This window comes from Manduca sexta, unplaced genomic scaffold, assembly GCF_014839805.1.
Source record: "Manduca sexta isolate Smith_Timp_Sample1 unplaced genomic scaffold, JHU_Msex_v1.0 HiC_scaffold_922, whole genome shotgun sequence".
In the NCBI taxonomy this organism is placed as follows: domain Eukaryota; kingdom Metazoa; phylum Arthropoda; class Insecta; order Lepidoptera; family Sphingidae; genus Manduca; species Manduca sexta.
The window spans coordinates 1-22,192 of record NW_023595764.1 but is presented as its reverse complement, the minus strand read 5'-3'; the positions used below and the strand labels follow the sequence as shown (position 1 = coordinate 22,192).

General features: G+C 34.4%; 4 protein-coding genes and 1 non-coding gene across 5 annotated transcripts; 3 read left to right on the top strand and 2 right to left on the bottom strand.

The window, feature by feature from the left end:
- The first annotated feature begins 154 nt into the window (after positions 1 to 154).
- Positions 155 to 225, top strand: Trnag-gcc. The gene has a single exon. It is a non-coding gene; the product is annotated as a tRNA-Gly (tRNA).
- A 933-nt stretch (positions 226 to 1,158) lies between these two features.
- LOC119193694 (RNA-binding protein 5-like) lies at positions 1,159 to 8,558 on the bottom strand. The gene is given in 5 exon segments (XM_037447320.1): positions 1,159 to 7,010; positions 7,012 to 7,146; positions 7,148 to 7,233; positions 7,236 to 8,232; positions 8,505 to 8,558. Coding segments are annotated over 4 exon segments (2,097 nt in total). The 5' UTR covers positions 8,230 to 8,232; positions 8,505 to 8,558; the 3' UTR covers positions 1,159 to 6,128.
- Positions 5,951 to 12,555, top strand: LOC119193693. The gene is made up of 3 exons (XM_037447319.1): positions 5,951 to 6,107; positions 6,944 to 7,011; positions 11,067 to 12,555. The coding sequence occupies exons 1-3, from the start codon at positions 6,014 to 6,016 to the stop codon at positions 12,135 to 12,137; spliced, it is 1,233 nt and encodes a 410-aa protein (XP_037303216.1). The 5' UTR covers positions 5,951 to 6,013; the 3' UTR covers positions 12,138 to 12,555.
- Positions 12,556 to 12,950: 395 nt separating this feature from the next.
- Positions 12,951 to 15,522, bottom strand: LOC119188580 (m-AAA protease-interacting protein 1, mitochondrial-like). The gene is made up of 4 exons (XM_037447323.1): positions 15,085 to 15,522; positions 14,612 to 14,776; positions 13,385 to 13,503; positions 12,951 to 13,155 (listed from the first exon to the last, which is right to left on the bottom strand). Exons 1-4 carry the CDS (start codon positions 15,391 to 15,393, stop codon positions 13,017 to 13,019), a joined length of 732 nt encoding a protein of 243 aa, XP_037303220.1. The 5' UTR covers positions 15,394 to 15,522; the 3' UTR covers positions 12,951 to 13,016.
- A 335-nt stretch (positions 15,523 to 15,857) lies between these two features.
- On the top strand, positions 15,858 to 19,278 carry LOC115447397 (CDK-activating kinase assembly factor MAT1). The gene is made up of 5 exons (XM_030174429.2): positions 15,858 to 16,106; positions 16,463 to 16,759; positions 17,527 to 17,759; positions 18,060 to 18,235; positions 18,915 to 19,278. Exons 1-5 carry the CDS (start codon positions 15,983 to 15,985, stop codon positions 19,012 to 19,014), a joined length of 930 nt encoding a protein of 309 aa, XP_030030289.1. The 5' UTR covers positions 15,858 to 15,982; the 3' UTR covers positions 19,015 to 19,278.
- Positions 19,279 to 22,192: the final 2,914 nt, after the last annotated feature.

Below are 22,192 nucleotides of genomic sequence, written 5' to 3'. Positions count from 1 at the left end.
TTTTATGTTTTTATTTATAAGCAATAGTTGGTTTGAAATGTAAACTATATGCCTGATCAAAAAAGGCTTTGAAGAAAAAAAGGTTAAAAATATTTTTTCAAAGGTAATGGATTTAATACATATATGACTCTTTATTTCGGATACGTACTTCGAAGCATCGGTGGTTCAGTGGTAGAATGCTCGCCTGCCACGCGGGCGGCCCGGGTTCGATTCCCGGCCGATGCAGCATATTTTTTTTCCATTATTTACATGACATTAATATCTATAGTTCTCTTGCGTAGTTAGACCCTTAAATAATTCCTCGTTAAGTATTTAAAACCTCAAAAAAGTTTTAAATATGTTTATGACCGAGTATAAAAATATCAGTACAATGATTTTAATTTTCAAGTTGTATTGATGGAATTTTATTTTTGTTTTAAATTAATGACATCTATTTTCCATATTTGCGTGATAATTTATAATTTTAATACCTCTCACCTGAGCCATTAAAACTATAAATAAGGTCCATATCCTCAGTCCATATCAAAGCAGATGTTGACTTCCGACATGTCACTGTAGTTAAGTGGCAAAAAGAAATTGTATGCAATGTTTGTATGTTATTTGTTATGCTTAGTTTTCCTTCCTGTAACCTTACTTTTACAAATCGTTATAGAATATAGTTGTATGGTATATATTATTGATAGTTCCGCCAGTTCAAATTGGGGGTACCCTGTAATGGCTGTGTTGTTGAATAAATAAATATTTGTATTTTGAATCTTTAGTAAGAGTTTTATCAAAGATTTGGGAAGCGATCTTTCCTACGGCTAGGCGATGCAGTGAACCAAGCCCCCTGGACACAGAATCAGTTACTTTTTAGGTTACCACCCTGTAATTAACAAGCATTTTATTTACTTAGAAGTTTTGGTTTTTTTTCGATTCCCTCGCAACGGCTAAGCAAGTCACATACACTGGGCTACTGCGACAAAGAAATTATTTATCTAAGAGCTTTCCTAACTTTGCCATTGATGAGATCTTACCAATCAGACAACGTATTTTTCTTATTAAATATAGGTAATAATACAATTCGACCTAAGTCTAGCCCATTGGATCCAAGTGCCCCCTGGATCAGTTCTAGGGATGGAACACAGCCCCTTCATATCCAGCGAATAAAAAAATCAATTCATATAAAAGAAATTTATTCCATTAAAATCTAACAAATAAAATATATTACAACATGAAAAGTCATACCTCATCGCAACTACAGTTAGATGGAGTATTGTGGAAAAATATGGACGCAAAAGCGAACATATGAGCAATGCATATTGAAAATTCGTTCCATTGCGAAGAAAACCTTAATACTCAAATTTTGCATATCCGCCAGGTTTTAAGCGTAGAGTATGCATCGTATTTTTTCTTTTAGAATCGTAATCTAATGAATTAGATGATGAGATTATGTTATCGGCGCTCTCTTACGGGAAACTAGTGACATCGCTTGTATAAAAAAAAAAATAATCAGTTTTCAAATTATTGTTTTTTCCAAAGTTTTGTCCTCACAGTTGCCTGTGCACTATAGGGAACATGGACGAACTAATGGTAGCAGCACAAAACAGACACGAGGGCCACAGTAAGGATAAAAAATGAAACTTTACCGACCTGTAATTTGTTTAAGTTCATATATTTTTTATATGACAAAAATGATAAAATATGGGCCATTATTATTAATAGTTTGACCAAAATGTTTTTTTTTTTTTTATTTAAAGCCTGCTTTTGTATGTTATTGAAGCAACTCGGTAAGATTCAGGTTTGTTTGTATTAAATGTTAACTAAAACTTATTTATTTTTACAAATAACATGTTTATTAATTTTGGTAGTTTTTCCCATAACCATGGAATTTAAGTAGGTATTGTTATTTTATTGTTAGTTACAGCATCCAAACATACATCATTTATTAATGTTTAACTTAATTTTAATTCACTTCTATATCAACAGTAATAATATATTTATTTTTAAAAACAATGCCAAATATTGAAAGGTAAATATTTCATTTTGCGTAACTATAGCAGAGCTTTTGTCGTACCTACACGTTCCCTATTATACGAGTTTACTAACGAAACACCTACACTCCAAATAACTTGGGTCAAACATTTGGAGGGCCTTGGCACCGTACCCGTGCTCTCTTCGGTTACGTAAGAGACACAAAAAGTAATTTTAACAAATATCTTACATTTCGACAAAATATTTCTAAGACTCGTTTTTTTTTCAACTCTCATTTGTGACTTGAGGCTAAAGGCTAATAAACCCCGGGCAATGCACAAGGTAAGTATTAAATGTGTACCATTACCAACAAGACTGGTTTGCATTTATTTTAATTCTAGAATTTGCACAGAGATACAAGGAATCGAATGTACTATAATACCCGCAGAAGTCATAGAGTTCGATAAGAGCCCTTTCACATAAGCAGTAAAATTCAATACCACTGACATAATAATATGAACTTGCTATCTAACCTGTGTAAACTAGCCTTAAAAGAATATTTTTTTTTATTACTCTACATGGTACAATGTAAGAATAAGAATAGTTTTTATAAAATATTTTCTAAAACTACATTCCAAATATACATAAAATTATGGGCGTACTTGAGAGAGAGCAGAGGAGTGCAAAGTGCAAATATTCGCCCCTGGATTTAACAAAAATACTAATTTACACCTGCATTTGTAAGATTTAGGGACCAGGGATATGAAATTTTCGCTTAGCCCCCAAACCAAAACCAAAATATGCCCCTATGTTGAAAGCTGGTTACGCCAAAGCCTAAAATTCAATGAATAAAACTAGTTGATTTGAGATATATTTGGTGCTTCTTTAATTATAATTATGGCATTTAGAATAAACATAATTCGTCTTAGGTAACTACGTATATTGCGACAAGAAAGCGTGCCATATCTGGTACATTTAACATGTTTTGGTAAGAGTAGTCCGAAGTTTGTGAAATTACTGAACGGAATTTCACTGCGTTCTCACTGGGCACAAGATTTACTCTTATAACCCAGTAACACTAGCTGCAATAAGGTCACATTATTTACACATGTTTTTCTAAGGAAACTATTTTTTCGAATTAATCAATCGTTTAAAAAAACTATTTTTACATAAGTAATCTATTTTTTTTATTGTTCTGAGTGTTTCAACAGCGACAATTTAAAAATCCTTCCAGTGTGAATTACTTTTTCTATACAACTACTTATATTGGTGAAGTTGCTGAGCCAAATCTAGATAAGAATGAAAAGATAATTCGAGATTTTATCGTAATCCTAATAAATTACAAAAAAACAGCAACTGTTAAAAATAAACACTAATTTAAAATTGTACATATAAGATACCAGTCTAAATCCAATTAACAATGCCACACTTTGTAATAAACAGGTTTTCCAAAATGTCACTACTGAAATATAATTATCCTAAATCATAATTAAATGCATTAAATATTACATACTATATTTACAACACTCCTGCTTATAAACAGAGCTAATTGTTGGCCCAAAAACTTAAGGAGTAAAAAAGATAAATTTATCCATTTAATTATAATCACACAGATAAACGGCTACCATAATACTTTTCCATTGCCAGAACTGGCATATATTACAAATAATATACTATCTGTGTAATCTCAATGTTTATTTATTTATTTTATCCCCATCTACCTCGGACACCATATTTTCTTTTTACTCCCATTGCCACTTTAACAATAAGATAGTAAATACATTTATCTACTTTACATCTACCATAAAAAAATATATTTATGAAAATTAAATGTTTTGTATGAAGAACTTCTGGGGTAAGTATATTAGTAAAAATTAAATAAGGCTCCTCAAGTAATGACTTATGTTATAAAATTTTGAGAAATGTTCTCAATTCCATTTCAATTAAAATACTATTAATAAGTTCCAAGAAGTCTTCAAATATATACATTAATTTAATTAATTAAATATAATCAGTTATTTCAAGATTGTGCTAGTCCTTTTCAAGTTACTTGCACATGTTACTATTCTGGATGCGTATATACAATCCCGTTATATATTTTTGATTGCTTGAATTATTTCTGACGCTAGCTGGCTCATTGTAGAGCTGTTCTATCGTAACCCAACAACTTGAGGATTTCTAATTACAATATAGGATACAAAGTGACATTGGGTGAAATTGGGAGATATTGGGTGAAATTGGGAGATATTGGGTGAAATTGGGAGATATTGGGTGAAATTGGGCGATATTGGGTGAAATTGGGAGATATTGGATAAAATTGGGTAAAATTGGGAGATATTGTGATATTGGATAAAATTGGGAGATATATATTTAGTGACATTGGCAGATATTGGGTGATATTGGGCTACATGTTGGGTGATAATTGTAAATATTGATCCGGATCAACGCGACTCTGAAAGGGAAATGTGCACGAACATAATTGTAACAAAGGTTCTCTTAAATAGACAATACAAACTCTTAAATAGACAATACTAACTATATCTATAAATGATGTATTTTAATGCGCTCACTCAAAACATATTTCGTACGACTGTTTGATGAAGATTGCAGTACAATATCTGTGTAATATTGTTTGTATATACGCAACCTGAACAGTAATGCCGTTCAACTAGGAACATTATTTGTGTAAGTACTGAACTGGCTTAACTACTATCGGGTTTTGGTGTGACAGTGTACAGTCGAAATCGTTATAACAAAATTTGCAAAAACTACATAAATGTTGTCTTGTTGTTAATAAATTTTCATAAACATAAAACTAGGATTTGGACATACAAATTTTGTACCACAAGCAAATGTTTCAAATATTGCTTCAAGAAAAACTATAAAAGGTAAATATTTTTAGATGAACGGTAATTTATCAACCCATATTCAATGTATAAGTGTTACATACAACTTATTGAAACATTTGTAGAGGTAAAATTAATTCAGATAGGAATGCAAACGGACATAACTATAACATAATGTATGTTGAATTATTTTAGTCACATAAATGGTAAAAGTTTGACACAATAATGGATTAAAAAAACTTTCGTCACTGGGGAAAACCATTTTTACAACAGGTATTTTTGTTGTCCGTATTAAACGATTTCGACTGTTTTATTTTTGTTCAAAATCTTACACTATTAATATACAAAGAAGTTTGTAACAATTGTTTGGCACGCGGATCCGGGCGTCTCGACGTAGGCTCTGTAATATAAATGGTCATACTCATCAGTGTTGGTCAGTTGTCACACAAACAATTCGCCTTTTCTTCACATTCACTAAAATATCACAGTTTATCACAATAACGGTGCAGTCTTATTGTCCGCTGGCATTGCTTCTTTGGCTTCGGGCAGATTTGCATAATATACCCTAGTGTAGCTAGACATTTTAGCACAATTATACTGATAATTACACACTTTTAACCTATAATAGACCTAAATCACGTCAGAATAAAGACTAAAGTCAGTATTCATATCCAAGACCCCAAAATTCTAGAATTTTGTTTTTTATTCATTTATACATTTTTCACTAAAAATACCAAATTTTAAATTTAATTTGTAAAGCTGTAAGAGAAACACATAAAAAATGTCGAAGCCAATCGAAAAATTCGTGATATTTATCACCTGTAGGGAAAAATAGGATTAGATATCAGTATATAGTGTAAGCATACAAATTATACTCACCATGATATCGGGCCGTAAGCACTGATTGGTGTTCGTCACAGTGGGCACTGTCGCGGCGTCATCTAGTGTTGTGGGGCAGAATCAAACAATTAGACATCATATTTGTTGACCAGTGTACCTTTTACCCGCCATGAATGTCAAAATATCATATGCACATTTTCTTCAAGGTATATTCAGTTTTATAAATAAATTGTGTTTGATGAAATACAGAATAATTGAGAAACAGCCTTTCATTTATTTGTTTGTTAAATATTGATATACCAAATAAAGAAAAATAAGAATCAGACAATTCCTGACAACTTTTATAACTTGTTATTCTTAAGACGACAAGAGAAATGAAGATACAAAAACCCAAACCAAAAGTCACCAGGTTGGCAATATTAACACTGACCTGCAAATCCACACCTGCAAAAATAAAGAATCAGTACTAATATAATAAAAGTAACCCACCTATTGCCCTTCCTCTTGGCCGACAACTTCCTTATATCTTGCAATCATCAGCTTTTTCACTGTGTCTCGGTATGTCTCTCCTGGAGTGGGTGTGTAGATGCCTCTTTTCTGTCCCAGACCGGCCAGTCCAAGTCTCTGTTCTGCTTCTATAGGAGCTATTCTCCCTTGTTCAGTCTTACCTAGTCCTCTTCCCTCAGACCACCCCATTTTCTGGAGCATTTTACCCCCAATAGTGTCTACCACAGATGGAGGAGGGTGTGCAGATACTGGTGTAGTTACTTCAGGAGGCTCATAACGTTTTCTAATTATTGGAGTATCATCTTCACCAAATTTCATCCTTCGCTCAGCAGCTCTATCTCGGTAACCATTTGATTGTGGTAATAATTCATTTATCTTTCTATGTTCAGCTAGGTTTTGTTTGTGAAGTTCAGAGAATGTCTTGTGTTTGGTGAGCACATCTGCAGATGGGAATCTTCTCTTGCACAATAGACAAGTGAGTTTAGACCAGTCTATAATCCCATCATCATTGTCATCAATTGGCTCAGTGACTTTTTTAACCAGGAATTCATCAGGAGCAGCTGGTGAAGGTGATATTTCCCTAACGTGTGTGATGGACGGCCCGGCCCCCAATACAGAGAAGCCAATGTCTGCTGAACCTTTACTGGAGCCGGTGTCTAGTGGTTGCTCCATCACTATATTACTACGGGCATTTTCCTTCTTTTGGTTTAATGTCCGCGCCCACCTCTCCATGTCTTTTGCAATCTTTTTAGCAACTTTCACTTTGTCTTCTTTGTCCTTCTTTTTCTTTTCTTCAGGCTCTTTGGGTGGTTCTGTGGAAGCAGCCGGCTTGGAGTCCATTTGCTGGGATTGGGAAGCTGCTACGGTAAGTTGATGTGGTACCGTCCCAATACATGTACTGGTTAGTTTGGCTGTTGTAGAAATACTGTGTGTTGCCATCATAATAAAGACCTGTGGCAGGATCATAGTAATAGCCAGATGTTTCATCATACATAAATGTCGCGTACATCAGGTGCTGTATACTTGGTCTTGCCATCACCAGTGGGTGCTTTAATTGCAGGATTGCTTTGAGTAGTAGAAGCTACAAAGAGGCTGGGACTGGAGTCCATGCCAAATGTCTAGCCTGTGCAGCGGAAATGGCAGACTGGGCCACAGCAGCAGCTGCATTCACCCTGTCCGCTTCAGACATAGCCTGAGATGTTGAATAATTGGACATTTGGGAGTAATAAGAAGAATAATCTAAATTAGTGGGTTTTGGAATTTTTTTAGGTTCATTATAATAACTGACCAGAACTTCTCGGCCATCAATCTGCAGGGGAGGTTGCAAGTGAACAAACTCAGAATGAGCTGCGGTAGAGTCAGCTATGGAGTTAAAATTAATATAAGCTAAACATTTGGACGCTCCGGTCAAAGTTTCTCTACCAATAGTGATGCCAGCAATAGAATCTAACACAGATTTAGAACAGCGTTCTTTTATGGCTTCCAAGATCTTCTCTTCAGTAGTTAAAGCATCCAGACGGCGGAATAGCAGCCGCTTTGTTATCCCGGCGTTCTCGCTCAGGTTACTCTTGTCTCCGTCTCCGCCGTAAATCACTCCCTCAGACCGCTTGCCATTGCAAGTTCGGCGATAGCATACCTGACGGCGTTTAAAGTTGTACGAACCACATTTGCAAATCCAGTCACCTGGAGAGGCATTCAACGACTGATCGTCCTGACCGTACTTGTCTTTGTCGTAATCGTCATGACGGTCTTTGTCTCGGCTGTCCGAGCGACTACTGGAGCGCGAACTCTTATTGCTAATGCTGGGAGGGGAAGGGGCGTAGGGTACGTTATCATCGTAACGTTTGGGAGAACGTTTGCGATCGCGGTCGCGGTCACGGTCGCGCCTTTCGTGCCGGCGGTAATCGCGCTCGTACCGCTCGCGGCGATCGTCTCTGGTGTGGCGGTGCCGGTCAGGGGACCGCCTCGGACTGTCGCGCGAGTCGCTGCGACGCGGTTCCCACACGGGCGAGCGTGCACGATTTTCCCACCTGTCTTCGGACTCCCATCTCGTGCCACGGTCTTCGCGCCCCCGCCACGACATCGCCTGCGAACATCATCCGTGATAATCAAATCATTATACTCACAGCCTCGTCCGTGGAGCTCATAGCGGCGTCGATCCACCTTTTCCCTTTTTACCTGTAAACCACTGGTTGGTATCCGTAAATGTATCACCTAAACTATCAATTAAATTGAGATACGCTATGGAAACTCAGTGCGCGTGTAAAAATTTAATACGCACAAATCTAAAGGCACGACGCCATATTTTTACGATATTTTTTTTTTTTTATTTATTACGGCTCTGGAAACAAGTCCTACCTAGAAATCGATTCAGCTGATCTCGAGATTTGCGCTTAGCAACACATTCGACGATTCATTTTTATACCCTATACCATGCCCTGGTAACTTCTGACTATTTTTTTTTTTTAGAATAAGCGCCATCTCTCCTCTAGACATGGCACTAATTTCTTAATATCTTTTGTCAGTGTGACTAGTTCATTATATAGTAGTTTTAGTACGTATAGATTTTGATAATTCTGTTTTTTTTTATTTAAGCTAGAACTAAACAAGCAGGGCCCTTATTCTGTATGATAGTGTAAACGCGTAACGCGGCCGTGTCATGTTATCTTCGAGAAATGTGCGTGGAATGGTATTCTGTAAGCCAAATTTCTATAGTCCTAAACATGATGCGTTGTGTTACGTGCTTGTTACGCACTGTTAAAATAACGTGCGGGATAGAGAATAAGGCCCCAGTTATGCTTTTAAAATGAATTTTATTACTTCCTGTAAAAAACATCTACAATACTTATAATTTTAAAATAAATTTGGACAAATAGAAATATTTTTAGTATCTTATAGTAGTTTACTGCTAACAAACAATAGCAACTTCTAGTAAACGTCACAAGATATTTTTCTGTCGGTATATTTGTATACTTGTGCGCATTTTCTTGTGATTTTTGTATATTTACGTTGAATTGAGCTTCAGTTCTTCCGTATTTAAGAAATACCTATTGAGTGTGTTTGTGTAAGTGTTTGTGACATACATTATATAGGCTCTTGATAGGAAATTTTGACTATTTATATCAGTGTAGTGTTGTTTGTAAAACATTTTACATAATGTCCCGGAACACCAGTCAATGTATTAATAAATGTGTAAACGAAATAAATTCATTCAAAATATACTATTGTGTTATTTATCTTTGAATTAGGTCAAACCATTACATTTCGACCTATACGTAGAACAAAGTTTATCTGCAAAATACTGATTCTGGCACATAATAAAATAAATTTCTAATTTGTTATATGAATCAGTGTTTTACAATTACGACTTTTTCTACCGATGGGTCGAGATCGGGTTAATCATAGAATTAATATATTTTGAAAGTTAGAAACCTATATATGCATATACATGCATAGGTATATTTATTTTATTTCTCTGCATGACGTCCAGATGTCGCTCAACGTTATGAAATTTCAAACTGAGAGTTGCCAGTCTATTTCCAGTATTATATATTAGTCTATGCCCTATACGGAGAGGAAATTCATTACCACTACAAACAGAATGCGATTTGGTTATTGCCAGTGTTGCCAGGGCCCTTGAGTCGTAAGTTACGTTTCGTTTCCTGAAATGTTACATTTTTGCTGCAAAAGTTACATTATTGTTTTTTTTTTTAATTTACGCCTTTTTGGGCAAGCATTTCTGTAGCTACGAAACCGCGGGGATTCGCGAAGTAGGAAATGTGCGCGCGCACACTCAAGCAAAATCAGGTTTTAATATATGCAAGATACGTTTCATTTTGTCATGGCGAGCCATCTCTAAGTGTGATATGGAGTGAAATACTTTTTAGACCCGTCAGTTTTAGGTGCGTTCAATTTGGATGCGTTGAATAGAAATGCGTTCGTAAAATGTTTACAATAAAAAATTTGTATTACAAATATCGTCGTTCCCAAAAGTTACGAAAATTACCTTAAATATAAAAATTACTTACATGTTACGCGAGGGGGTGAAAAGAAATGAAAAATGTAAGAAATGTAACCTTCTGGCAACACTGGTTATTGTCGAACTCCATCCCACTTATTTAAAATGAAAATAGTTCGTCAAGAATGTTGCCCACATTGCTCAAATCCCATCGCAGATCTCAACCATCTTATTTTATCCTGTCCCAAGTTTAATCTACGAAGAAATATCTTAATAAATTAATGGAAGCAGAATCAAATTTTCCTAAATCAGTACCAGAATTATTGAAGAAGAAGATATTTTATCGACCAATGTTCCAGTATGTGCGATCTACGATCGAAGAATTGTAATTTTTAGTTTGAAATTAGAAAACTTGCAACATAATTCTAAGAAATTGTATTTTAAGAAAGATGGGATCAATGGACTTGTTTCCAGAGCCGTAATAAATAAATTTAAAAAAATCATTTTAGATTATACAGCTTCTCTAAGTAATCTGTGGATTATACGAAAAAGTTTGAAGAATGTCAACATTATATTATAATTCTCTTTGGTCAACATTAGAAGAATCAAATCAGGATTTAGAGACCGGCGTAAATATATGTTTTAATTTACTGTCGAATGATTCAAGTTCCATTAAAATCTGGGTTGGTTTTAAGCCGTCTGGAAAATTATTCAGTATCGAAATCTATTTAGATTTTTTTAAATTAGCAACACACCGTTTTCTGTGCTGGGAATTACTTTTAAACTTTTCCGTAGTTAATACTACTGATTCGTGAATCACGTTAATTTTAACACATAATATGGAGTCTATACAGAATTCTAATATTTTAACGCAGTGATTACATTATCTTTGTATTTAATGTTTATTATAATAGCATAGTTTCTTGAGTAACCTCTGAGTGTAATAATTGAATCAAGGATAAATCAAACCAATGTCTGAGTTTGTGCTTTTAAACAGCATGTCGAACATAAAACATTACATAGAATACAGCAGGAACTATTTATTGCAAAAGGACAATTATTGTAAAGACGTCATTACATGGACCATAGTAAATGTTCTAAATCTACAGGGCGAAAAGGTGAATAGAACTCTTTACTCTGACGAATCCTGCCTACAGAACTTTCAACTTCCGGAGCTCAGATTCCGATTAAAACTTAAATGTTGTGTTCATACCAATGACATAAAATTATACTATTTTTTACCAACACCTGCTACTTTGAGCTATGAAATAAGTGCTAGTCGTATCCAGGGCGTTGTTTTAGCAAAGGCAAATGAACATTGCATACCAGCAAATAAGTGGTTATACTTGACCACTTTAAATAGCAGCATAAACAATACAACTTGGCAGCGTAATTATCAAAATTTTGGCAAGGAAATACCCATTCTGTTTAAATTTAAGGTTTCATTTCATAACACAAATTTTAATTATATGGATGAGTTAAGCAAAGACTTTGGAAAGTTACTTCGTGATGAATTATTGTCTGATGTGACTATAAAGTCTGCAGAAGGCCTTGAGTTTAAAGTCCACAAGTGTATATTAGGGAGCCGGAGTGCAGTTCTTAGAGCGTATTTCATACATGACAATACTGAGAGTTACACAAATACAGTTGAGTCTCCATTCGAGGGACATGTGTTACAGGATGTACTGATGTTTATATACAGTAATAAAGTTTTAAGAGCTGGTGAAATACCAGACAAGCTGTTGGAAGCTGCTGACTATTACCAACTTGACATGCTCAAACATTTGTGTACACAAAAATTATATGAAAAGCTCACCCCCGAGAATGCCATAGACACACTACTACTAGCCGATAGACATCATGCTGACTCATTAAAGGATTTGACGTTGATGTTCCTTAAAGATAAGGCAATAGGATTGTTAAAACAATCTGAGACATGGGCTAAAATTGAATCTGTTTCTCTGTTAAAATACATTTGTAAATGGTTGGTGGAAAATGATGATGATGGTTACACAGACCAAAATAATTCATAGATATAAAAATCAGATCAAAAGAACCTGCAGCAAATACAGATCAAAAGAACCTGAGAAATTCTTATGAGCCAATCATCGATTTCAAGAGCATGCCAGGAGAAGTAACCACAACAAAATATATAAAACATAATAGCACTATCAGAAGTAAATATAAACAATGTCTTTTTGTAAGAGTGCCAGGTCTGTATTTTATATGCTCCTGTCGCAGGGCAAGACGTTTCTATACTACTAAGAGGACACACTGGCTTAATGTATGTTGGCAGAGAGCATATATGTTTATAATATATAGGTTTACATACAGGGATAGTTGAAAAACAATACACATTACTTAAAATAGACTGAACTTTACCTTGGCAGTCCATTCCAATCTGAGCTATGCTTGTATGTAAGAATAATTATTACAAGTTTTTTTACTTTATTTTTTTTTATTCATATACCCTCTATTTCTGTTGTGTTTGTTATGCAAGTTGTTTTTTTAACAGTAATAGGAGAGAAAGGAGATAAAGAGATGGCCTTGGATAATCGCGATTTCGTATAACAGACGCCTTAATAATGGAGTATCTACTGCAAAAAAATCTAAGGGTTGGGTCTTGGAATTCACAGTTCAAAGCTGATGGCATACAACAGAACTCTAATGACAAATAGCATAAATAAGTATATTGAGTTCTCTGCATTAGTTTACTTTACTTGTACCTATAAAAGTGGAACAATATATATTGTTTTTTTAAATTTAGTACATATGTGGATATTGCTTTCTTATTATTAAATGTTGCATATGCTGATAAGTTTATTGAATTGTTTAAATAAAACGCGTTTTAAACAATTATATTTTATTTAACACTGGACTTAGGCTGCATTATATCAGTTGTGATGCTACTATTACATTTTCTTGACAATTGTGTGTGGTTGAAAATGATTGACTATGTTCACCCACCAACTGTCTTCTACTCCTTTAGTGAACTCTCTGATAAATCTGTAGTTTAGTATGAAAATATTGTCCTGGTACTCTGGCTGCACACTGAAAAAAATAAATATTTCACCATGTGTTCCATCCCTTGATGTCATAGAGGGCTAGCCTTTTGCTATAAAAGGTAAAAATTCTGGGCTCCAAGCTGGTACTGAGTAGCAACACAATATCTCATTGCCCAACCCAGGATATGAATCCAGGATTTTTGCATGATGGGTGTACTTATGGGCAATACGACTCAACCACCACAGGAGTGTATTAATTTATGGACATTGTTTACCCCAATGAGACTGGTGGCAGGTCCCCACTCTCCTTCATGTGCTTTAGACCTCTTAGCACATGATAGCACATAGTGATCTCCACCCATCTTTTATCCGAGTCATCAAACATAACTCCCACCTGAAAATAAAGTATTTTTAGATTTTTGACAACAATGAAACATGAAGACCTTTCAATTCATACATCTATTATAGCAATTTAATAAAAATATATCTTATTGAGCTTTTTAAATACTTTTAAGCATCTGTATTCTAATGTACTAATTATCAGTGCAGCACAATGCTTTGTTATTCTAAATCGTTTTTATGGAAAGCACAACAAAGTGGCCTCACTGCTTTTGAACCTTGGTTCCCCATGCCACATTTTTCGACAGTTTATATCAAGCATATTATAATGCATTTTTGCATGCTATAATTAACGGATCCCAAAGTAGTGTTAAAGCTTATCTAAATGTAAACACATCAACAATGATATCCTTACTCTATACCGGTCTATTCTATTATAGGATCGAGACATGTTAGCCTTATATTTCCTCCTACCTGCCAACCAGTGCTGGCTACTTTGTTTGACCTTATTACCTCGTATTCCTTAAGAATTTTATCCCTGATTTAAAATGTCCATGGTTATTAAGTGACCTTAAGTGTTTTCAGAAATAATAATTATTCTTATGTATTGTTCTGAATTATCATAAGTACAAGTTTGTTCACCTATGTGATAAATAAAGTATTTTATTTTACTAACAAGCTCATTATATTTAAATGCAAAATTAGCACATATTGCCACCTTGATTGCGTCTATTACAGAATACTGAATAATACCTATTACAGCCTAGAGTATGCCAGTGTTAGTTATCACCCTCATGTCTATGGTTCATAAATATTAATGCTTGTGTCCTTTTTATTATAATGAGCTAATTACCCCCTTCCCTATTTTACCCTGTTTTATCCTTTAATTCATTTTTGGATTTTTATGCACGCTGTGACAACTCATAATAGAAACAACATTTAGCTTTTTGTTTAATTTATTTTGATTTGTTCCTTTGAGTAAATAAATATTTAAATTTTGTGTTTATGCCAATGGAAATTGGCTAATAGAATTCCACACTAATTTCACAAAAATAACAGTCATGTTACAAGTTTACTCTGATCTAGAATATATGGCCCAAATGTTAAGTGGGGTGAATTGAAACAATCATTAACAGTAGCAACACCATACGCTGTTAAATTACCTGGTACGGGAAGGCATAAAATATATCCTCCTTGTCAATGGCAAGTAATTGTCTCTGTGAGACAGACAGCTTGGAGACGGCAGTTTTCAATGCAGCGATCGCATCCTTCTCCACCAGACCTTCCAATGCCTTGAAATCGCTTTGTTGTAAGGCGTCTGAAACAACCTGGCGCTAGGCATTAAACATCATATTGGGGATAGGTTTTGCAATGGGGCGCTGTTTATATATCAAGCCTTCTCAGGAAGAATATAACTGAGGGTTCACACTTTACTAGAGACTTTAATTTATTAATTCTACAATGGTATATTGCCAGTATCTTTAGAGTTTTATAATTTTTCTAAATTAAGTTGAAATGAGTTCGCGTGCCCTATACAATGTACGAGGCGAAATTGTTTTTGAAATTACGGATGTTCCAATCTAAGGACAGGTTTGATGACCAAATTTGTAAAGGGCAAAAATGCCGTTAATCATACCTGAACTGCATGCTTCGAAGCTTCTATAAATTCGCCGAGACTGAATTCTTGATCAAAATAAGGTCTGATAATAAAATTTGAAAACATCCAATTCTTGACGAACTTTATGAACGAAGGCCACACGACAGGCGGGAACTCCATCAACTGCGGCAGTCTACGCGACTCCGTTGGATTATCAGAATATTTACAGTATTGTATAACAGAACATTGTGAGGTTAGCGGAATTTGTTTTGCTACATTTTTGTGCGCATATCTGTCACATAATCGAAATGATTGCCTCGTTAGAACTTGCCTTAAAGCTAAATTCATATTTCACTATTTGTTCCTGTAAATATATTTAGATTTCTATACAAAAATGGAAGGCAAAACATGAAAATATTGCTTTTCAAATATATGAGATATAATCTGTTCTCAATAAATCATTCATGTCTTGTCAGTAAGGTGCACAGGCTGTTGCAAGGTGTTAAATCTAATAGAGATATCAACTCTGCAGATATCTCAAAGCAGAGATGAGACTAACGCCGAGACATAATATAAAATAGTCTCTTTTAAATTGAGTTAGTAAGTTGAAAGTTAGGTATTGTAATTATATAATTATATCGGCTTGAGACATTGAATAAATAAATTGTAATTTACCGGTTGGGTAGGTACTTTATTTTGAGCTTAGCTTTTTAAGAAATCGACTAAAATATCGATACATACTGATATCGATTTAGTAATAATGTTTTTCTCTATAAATCTAATAGGTATAGAATATGTTTAGAATGAAATTATAAACGTCAATTTAAAAAACGTGAAAAAACATTTTTGCGTGGTAATTGGAAACATGTTTGCCGGCTAATAAAAACTGTGTAAAACTACTTATTATTTCGTTTTTATATTTGTAAAATACATAAAAATGGATGACCAAGCGTGTCCGCGTTGTAAAACAACGAAATATCGCAATCCCTCGCTTAAATTGATGGTAAATGTGTGTGGTCATGTGTTATGTGAAAGTTGTGTAGATTTATTATTCTTGAAAGGTAAACTTATTTACAATGTTATCTTTTAGTTTCTGTGGATAGAAAACGTTTGTATTTTAAAAGATATAAAATCTTAAAAGAATTGAAGAATGTAAATTATTACCCAGTTGGCTATAAAATTAGCAACTCTTGCCATATCTATATTTAATACAATATAACTATTAGTGATTTTTAATAATCAATTTTTATGGTACCAGCTCTTTTAAAGACAGAGCCTTTTGTATGGAGTATCATTAGCAAAAAATATTTACAACAATCAATAACTTCACTGTTAAAACGATAGATTTTTCATTATACAATAGAAATTTAAAAGAAATACTGGGCATCAAGCATCATATTAAAAATATTCTCTTCAGGTTCCGGAACATGTCCAGACTGTAACATTCTCCTCAGAAGAGGCAATTTCAGGGTCCAACTCTTCGAAGACCCCATGGTTGAGAAAGAAGTTGATATTAGGAAGAGAGTTTTGCGGGATTATAATAAAAAAGAAGAAGATTTTGCAACACTCCGGGACTATAATGATTATTTAGAAGAAATTGAGACTATTGTGTACAACTTAACAAATAATATAGATGTTGTAGAGACTAACAAAAGGATAGAACAGTATAAAAAAGAAAACAAAGAGCTTATTATGAAGAATAAGGCAAAAATAGGTAATTAAATTTAACATGTTGACCGCCAACACAGTCAATGTTGTCTGATGCTAAATAACTCTTAATAGAGAGTCGGAAACCATTCTGTATTAATAATACAAATTATTTATGTTTTGATGTAACTAAATAATACAAAAAAAAATTATGAAAATTGGCATGATGCGGAATTTTCTTGGCTTGGTAGGACAAACACAAATATGTCTTCTAATTATTATTGTACACATTATAAGGCATTATAAGACATTTAACAAAAAGATATGACATCAAAAATCTAGCATAAAAAGAATTTTCAATATTCCTTTAATAAATAAATAAGTTTTAATGTATTGAAATTTAGTGGAAAGGATAACTGTCAAACAATGGGAAAAGAGTTGCATTATTGAATGGCGACATCACTGAGTGCCATCATTACATTTTGTGCATAAGAAAGACTTGGTGAACAATCCCACTATATGTATACCATTTTTTGCAAAATTATGTTTTACACTATAGATAATTGCCTTATGTTTAATAAATTTCGGTATTGCTTTAATCTGGGTAACTAAACAAATATTGGCAAGAATTTAAATTCACGTCTAGTTAGTGATTAGTTCTCGCAGTTGAACGAAAAACGTAAAAATAATTAATAATCATGGATATTTCGGCCTTTAAAATTTAATATGACGAAATTTTAAAGGCAGAAATATCCATGATTATTAATTATTTTTACATTTTCTTCAACTAGGTAAAATATTTTTTTGTCTAAGTACCGAATTTGGTATTTTCAGGTAGAGAAGCTGTACAATTAGAAGAGGTATTAGAGAAAGAGAAAGAATTAGAGGAACTACGCAGGCAGGAGCTATCACGGTTAGAACAAGAGGCCAAGAAACAAAAGATACGGGAGAAAGAAGCGCTCATTGATGAGCTGATGTTTGCAGATGGAGATGCCAAAGACATACTGAATACGTTTGCGCAAAACATGGCTAATAAACAGGAGGAATTGGCGTCTGCTGTTCCATTGGTAATTAACTAAGAACTAAGCATAGCTTGCACTGACAAGAGAATTACACATAGGACAGAGTTTAGTTTACATAGTTTACGGTCTACATACAGTGAAAAATCATTTATGCAAAGTAATCTATCTTAGTTTAGTTTTCAGTCTGAAATCTGATATGGCAATGTTTTGCTCCCTATTACATAGCATTAATATAGCTTGTAGAAAATCATGTTATACATCTGCCCGTCCCATTAATGGGAAAATGGGCTTATGTATGTGATTCTGTTTTGAAGGATATGTGATATAATTTTTTTTTTTTTTCAGGTAACACAATTCTCTTCTGGTGTGCAATTTACCCGTGGGGCAAGTAACCAGCCAATTCCCATAATAGAAGAAGGTCCATTGTATAAATATGAACCACTGGCTGTACCAGACCGTTGTGGTCCAGACGCTCCGTCCATAGCCAATATAGTCAACTGTGGATATTTAAAACACGTTAGGTAAGATATTTTTTATACTTACCATGGTAAAATGACCTCACTGTATTTGATGGGAAGTGCAATAGAGTGATGAGAAATAATTGTTTTTGTCAATGCAAATCTGCATATACAGGTTTATCCAGAATATTATACAATTACTTGGGCCTCTATGGAGAGTTTTACTTGTGTACGGTGGTTGCTATTTGATCGAATACAAATATCTTACCGCCTGGTTTTACCTTAGTCAACATGACTCATGTAGATGGCAAGGGTGATTAACTCATCTGCCTTCAGAGGCAATAAGAAATGGTTGGAGTTATATTTTGTTTCTTATCCTATAGCAGTGATAGGTAAAATATATATGTACACTAGCTTTTGCTCGCGGCTTCGCTCGCGTGAAGGAGTTTTCCGGGATAAAAGTTCCACTATATATTTTCCCAGGATAGTAGCCTATAACCTTCCCAGGGTCTTATGCTATCTCCATACCAAATTTTGCTTTTTATACCAAGTCTTATGTCACGTCCCGTTCCCGTGGGAACAGGATAAAAAGTATCCTATGTCCGTCTCCTGGTTCTAAGCTACCTCTGCCCTATTTTACAGCCAAATCGGTTCATCTGTTCTTGGGTTTTAAATAGTGTAACTAACACCACTTTCTTTTATATATATAGATATGTAGTTAACATATTTGGTGGTGTTGCAGAGCGGAGAACGAGTGTGAGAAGGCAGGTGGCTACAGCGCCACGCTGCCGTGTCTGCGCGCGCTGCAGGACGCGCTCGCCGGACTCTACCACGCCAGCTGACCACCACCAGCGTCACCACCGCCACCATCACCACACATCTCCAAAATATTTTTCTATTACTTCCTTAACACCAATTGCCATAGACGTTTTTGTATAAGACTTGGTATACAAAAACCAACATATTAGCAGAATTTTATTGTCATGTTTGTTTTTTAGTTTTTGAGATGTAAACCTACATCAGCCCGCCTGATGTTTGATTCTTTTGAATGGCAATAATTGAGTTAATGTTATTATTGGGCATATCCAAAGACAAATAACAAAGGCCTATATCCTTTGTTGTATAAGTGTAACTTACATTTGGCAATTCTTTTTGAATTTACAATGAAAGTTAGTGGGAGAGCGTTGGGTATGTTATATGCCAAGTAAAACAGGGTTCAAGTATTACGTAACATAATTTTTAAAATATTTTGACCACCCATGTAACGCGCCGTAACGTTTTCCTGCACGCCCCCGTCCCCTCCTCCAAAAGTTTTTATTTATTTATTTATTTGAACAGCCAACAAAACATACACCTTACATAGTTTGTTTTTTAACAATTCCATAAGTAATTGCTGCAGTGCTGTTTTAATTACAGGCTGTCACAGCATGAACATATTATTACATACCAGTAAACAATTGGCTGCACCATAAGTGCAGTATATTTTAAAATAAAACTGAATATAAAACTAAATTTAATTTATGTAACTCTAAAATGATTTTTTTTTGCAATATTTACAATTATTTTACGCAATATACCGGAAAGTCGCTAAAATACCTTTGTTATTGTTTTAAAATAAAAAAAATGTTACATAACGCTTTGTATGAGGCCCCTCCCGCCCTGTAACGCATCGTAACGTTTTACAAGACCACCCTAATTGTGTTTTATTTATTTATTTGTTTATTAAACACAAAACAGGTTATAATCATGAATGCATCATATTATGACATGAAAAATAATACCTGGACTATAATTATAACCCAAAACATGTGTTCTAGAAAGTAAAAGTTACATATAGCAAGTATATATAAAACCACAGTTTGAGTACTCTTAGGTGAATGGAATAACAAGATTGGTAGATACAAGTGAACAATATGCGAGGTTAAGAGTTATGAATCTTTGAGGATATAGTGGATGTGTCGTTTGTAAGAATTGATGTTATTGTTAAATAAGTCTAAGTTAGGATAATCTTTGCTTATTTCATTGTATTGTCTACACATACGGATAATTGGATTATAAAAGAAGTATTATTACGAAAAACTTGAAGAGAGAAAGTATTGGGTTTGCGACATCTCAGATTAAAATTGATATTTAAATTAGATAGTAAGGAAGCTGAATCAATTCTCGAATGCGTTACGTAATACTTGAACCCCTATACCAGTCCTTCAACATAGTGTATTGTATGCTATATATTACTATTCACTTTTATATCTTTAGTAAAAAAAAACAAGAGCAAAAGATATATCTGTGATTGTATATTTAAATTAGTCCAGCTATATTTCTGGCTTACTGTAGATCGAAGTAAGGCCGGCATAATTTTAGCAACCAGCAAGCGATTTCCGAGATATACAGTACTTAACATGAAGATGATTAGAATATAACAGACCATAACATTTGCAGAATAAATTATTAATTCCAAATATAGTTATAACATTCTATTTCATAAGTTTGTGAAGATGTTTGTTAGATCTAATTGCTTGGATTTGGATGTATTTTGGCAAATAGACAATTCCTGGATTAACTTATCGGCAGCGTTCGATAGCTGAAGTCCTTTAATATTTTTAAGTTTTGCAAGATTTTGGTAACGATTTTTTATTTTTACCTCTTAAATGACGTCACGGTTTTAATATTACAAAGTATCAAAAAGGAAAGCAGAAGCTAGTGAATTGTAATTAATTTCTAATTTTTATTGTTATAATTACTTATAAGGACATGTTTGAATTTCATAATTTGTCTCGTGCGAGAATCCTGCGCTGTTTTGAATATTGGTGAAGCATGTAAATAAATATGTATATATAATTTGTTTATTTATAAGTGTCGGTCTGTATGCATCGTTGTTATTTTGTGATAATAAAGTGTTTTCAAGTATGAGTTATGTTTTTTTTACAAACACTCACACATCACGCATTTATCTCCCGAAGTTGCAGAGGTGCAACCAGGGCACCCACTTTTCGCCAAGTGTGTTCCGTCCCTTGACGTGATAGGGGGCGAGCCTATCGCCATATCGAGCACAAATCCCAGACTCGACCTGATACTGTGCTGAAAATCCCAATTATCACTTTGCCCGACCAGGGATTCGAACTTAGGGCCTCAGCGCTGTCGTACCGCGCATGACGCCACCGAGTCTGTTTTTTTATACTTAATTTAAATTGACGGAGAAGGTAGATCTACTTAACATAATCGCTTTTATGGTTCAGTGCAAAACCTAGACTAAAACTGTACTGAATATAAATTCAGTTAGTGTCTAAGTAACCCATTATTTGGCCGATTTATAATATACAGGTACGAATCTAAATCCTTCATCTGGATTATTGTTTCTTCTAAGTTTGATTTTTCTAATTTTTCAATTGCAGACTAGGCTGAAATTATTCATCTTTTCGGACACGATTCGATCAAATAAATTCGCAGCAGTTATACTTTGTGCTGTAATACTTGCATAAAATATTAATTTATTAGTGTCATTAAAATTAAATAATTTTTCAAACTTATATAGGCCAAACAAAAGAAATGAACGTTAAAGGAACATATTATAGCTGACGTGAAACACCGACGCTCTACGAAGTCTGCAGTCGCTGAACACTCTGAAGGAGGCTCTAATCGTCTGCGACTAGACAAGCCACAAATCCTTGCCAGAGAACACCGATTCCTGCCTAGGATGATTCACGAGGACATTGAAATTAAAAAAACATCCGAATTTAAATAGGGAAGATGGTTGGAAGCTTGCACAAGCCTGGGATCCATTTCTACATTTAATTAAATCGGAACCCAAAAGACCGGCCGCCATACCTCAAGACACTGTGAGCTCATTCTGCGTAGATCGGACCACCAACAGCTAAAATTTAAAAAGTTGTATAATTGTAAAATGTAGGTAGATCTTGTAACTGATTTTGCAGATGACCAACACCTCAGTCCCCCCTTTGACCACGAAGGCTGCAAAGCCTTCGAAACGTCGGGAGAAAACTGAAATATTAAAATCGCGAT

Excerpts from the sequence above, each read along its gene's own strand:
- LOC119188580 (XM_037447323.1), bottom strand. The coding sequence starts at position 15,393 with ATGAATTTAGCTTTAAGGCAAGTTCTAACGAGGCAATCATTTCGATTA. Across the intron at positions 14,777-15,084 it reads CTTCGAAGCATGCAGTTCAG|GTTGTTTCAGACGCCTTACA; the intron begins GTATGATTAACG and ends GCCTAGCGCCAG. Across the intron at positions 13,156-13,384 it reads CTGCCACCAGTCTCATTGGG|TGTGCAGCCAGAGTACCAGG; the intron begins GTAAACAATGTC and ends TATTTTTTTCAG.
- LOC115447397 (XM_030174429.2), top strand. The coding sequence starts at position 15,983 with ATGGATGACCAAGCGTGTCCGCGTTGTAAAACAACGAAATATCGCAAT. Across the intron at positions 16,107-16,462 it reads AGATTTATTATTCTTGAAAG|GTTCCGGAACATGTCCAGAC; the intron begins GTAAACTTATTT and ends TATTCTCTTCAG. Across the intron at positions 16,760-17,526 it reads GAAGAATAAGGCAAAAATAG|GTAGAGAAGCTGTACAATTA; the intron begins GTAATTAAATTT and ends TGGTATTTTCAG.
- LOC119193693 (XM_037447319.1), top strand. The coding sequence starts at position 6,014 with ATGAAGATACAAAAACCCAAACCAAAAGTCACCAGGTTGGCAATATTA. Across the intron at positions 6,108-6,943 it reads AAAAATAAAGAATCAGTACT|GCTCTTTGGGTGGTTCTGTG; the intron begins AATATAATAAAA and ends TCTTTTCTTCAG. Across the intron at positions 7,012-11,066 it reads GGGATTGGGAAGCTGCTACG|ATCAAACCAATGTCTGAGTT; the intron begins GTAAGTTGATGT and ends AATCAAGGATAA.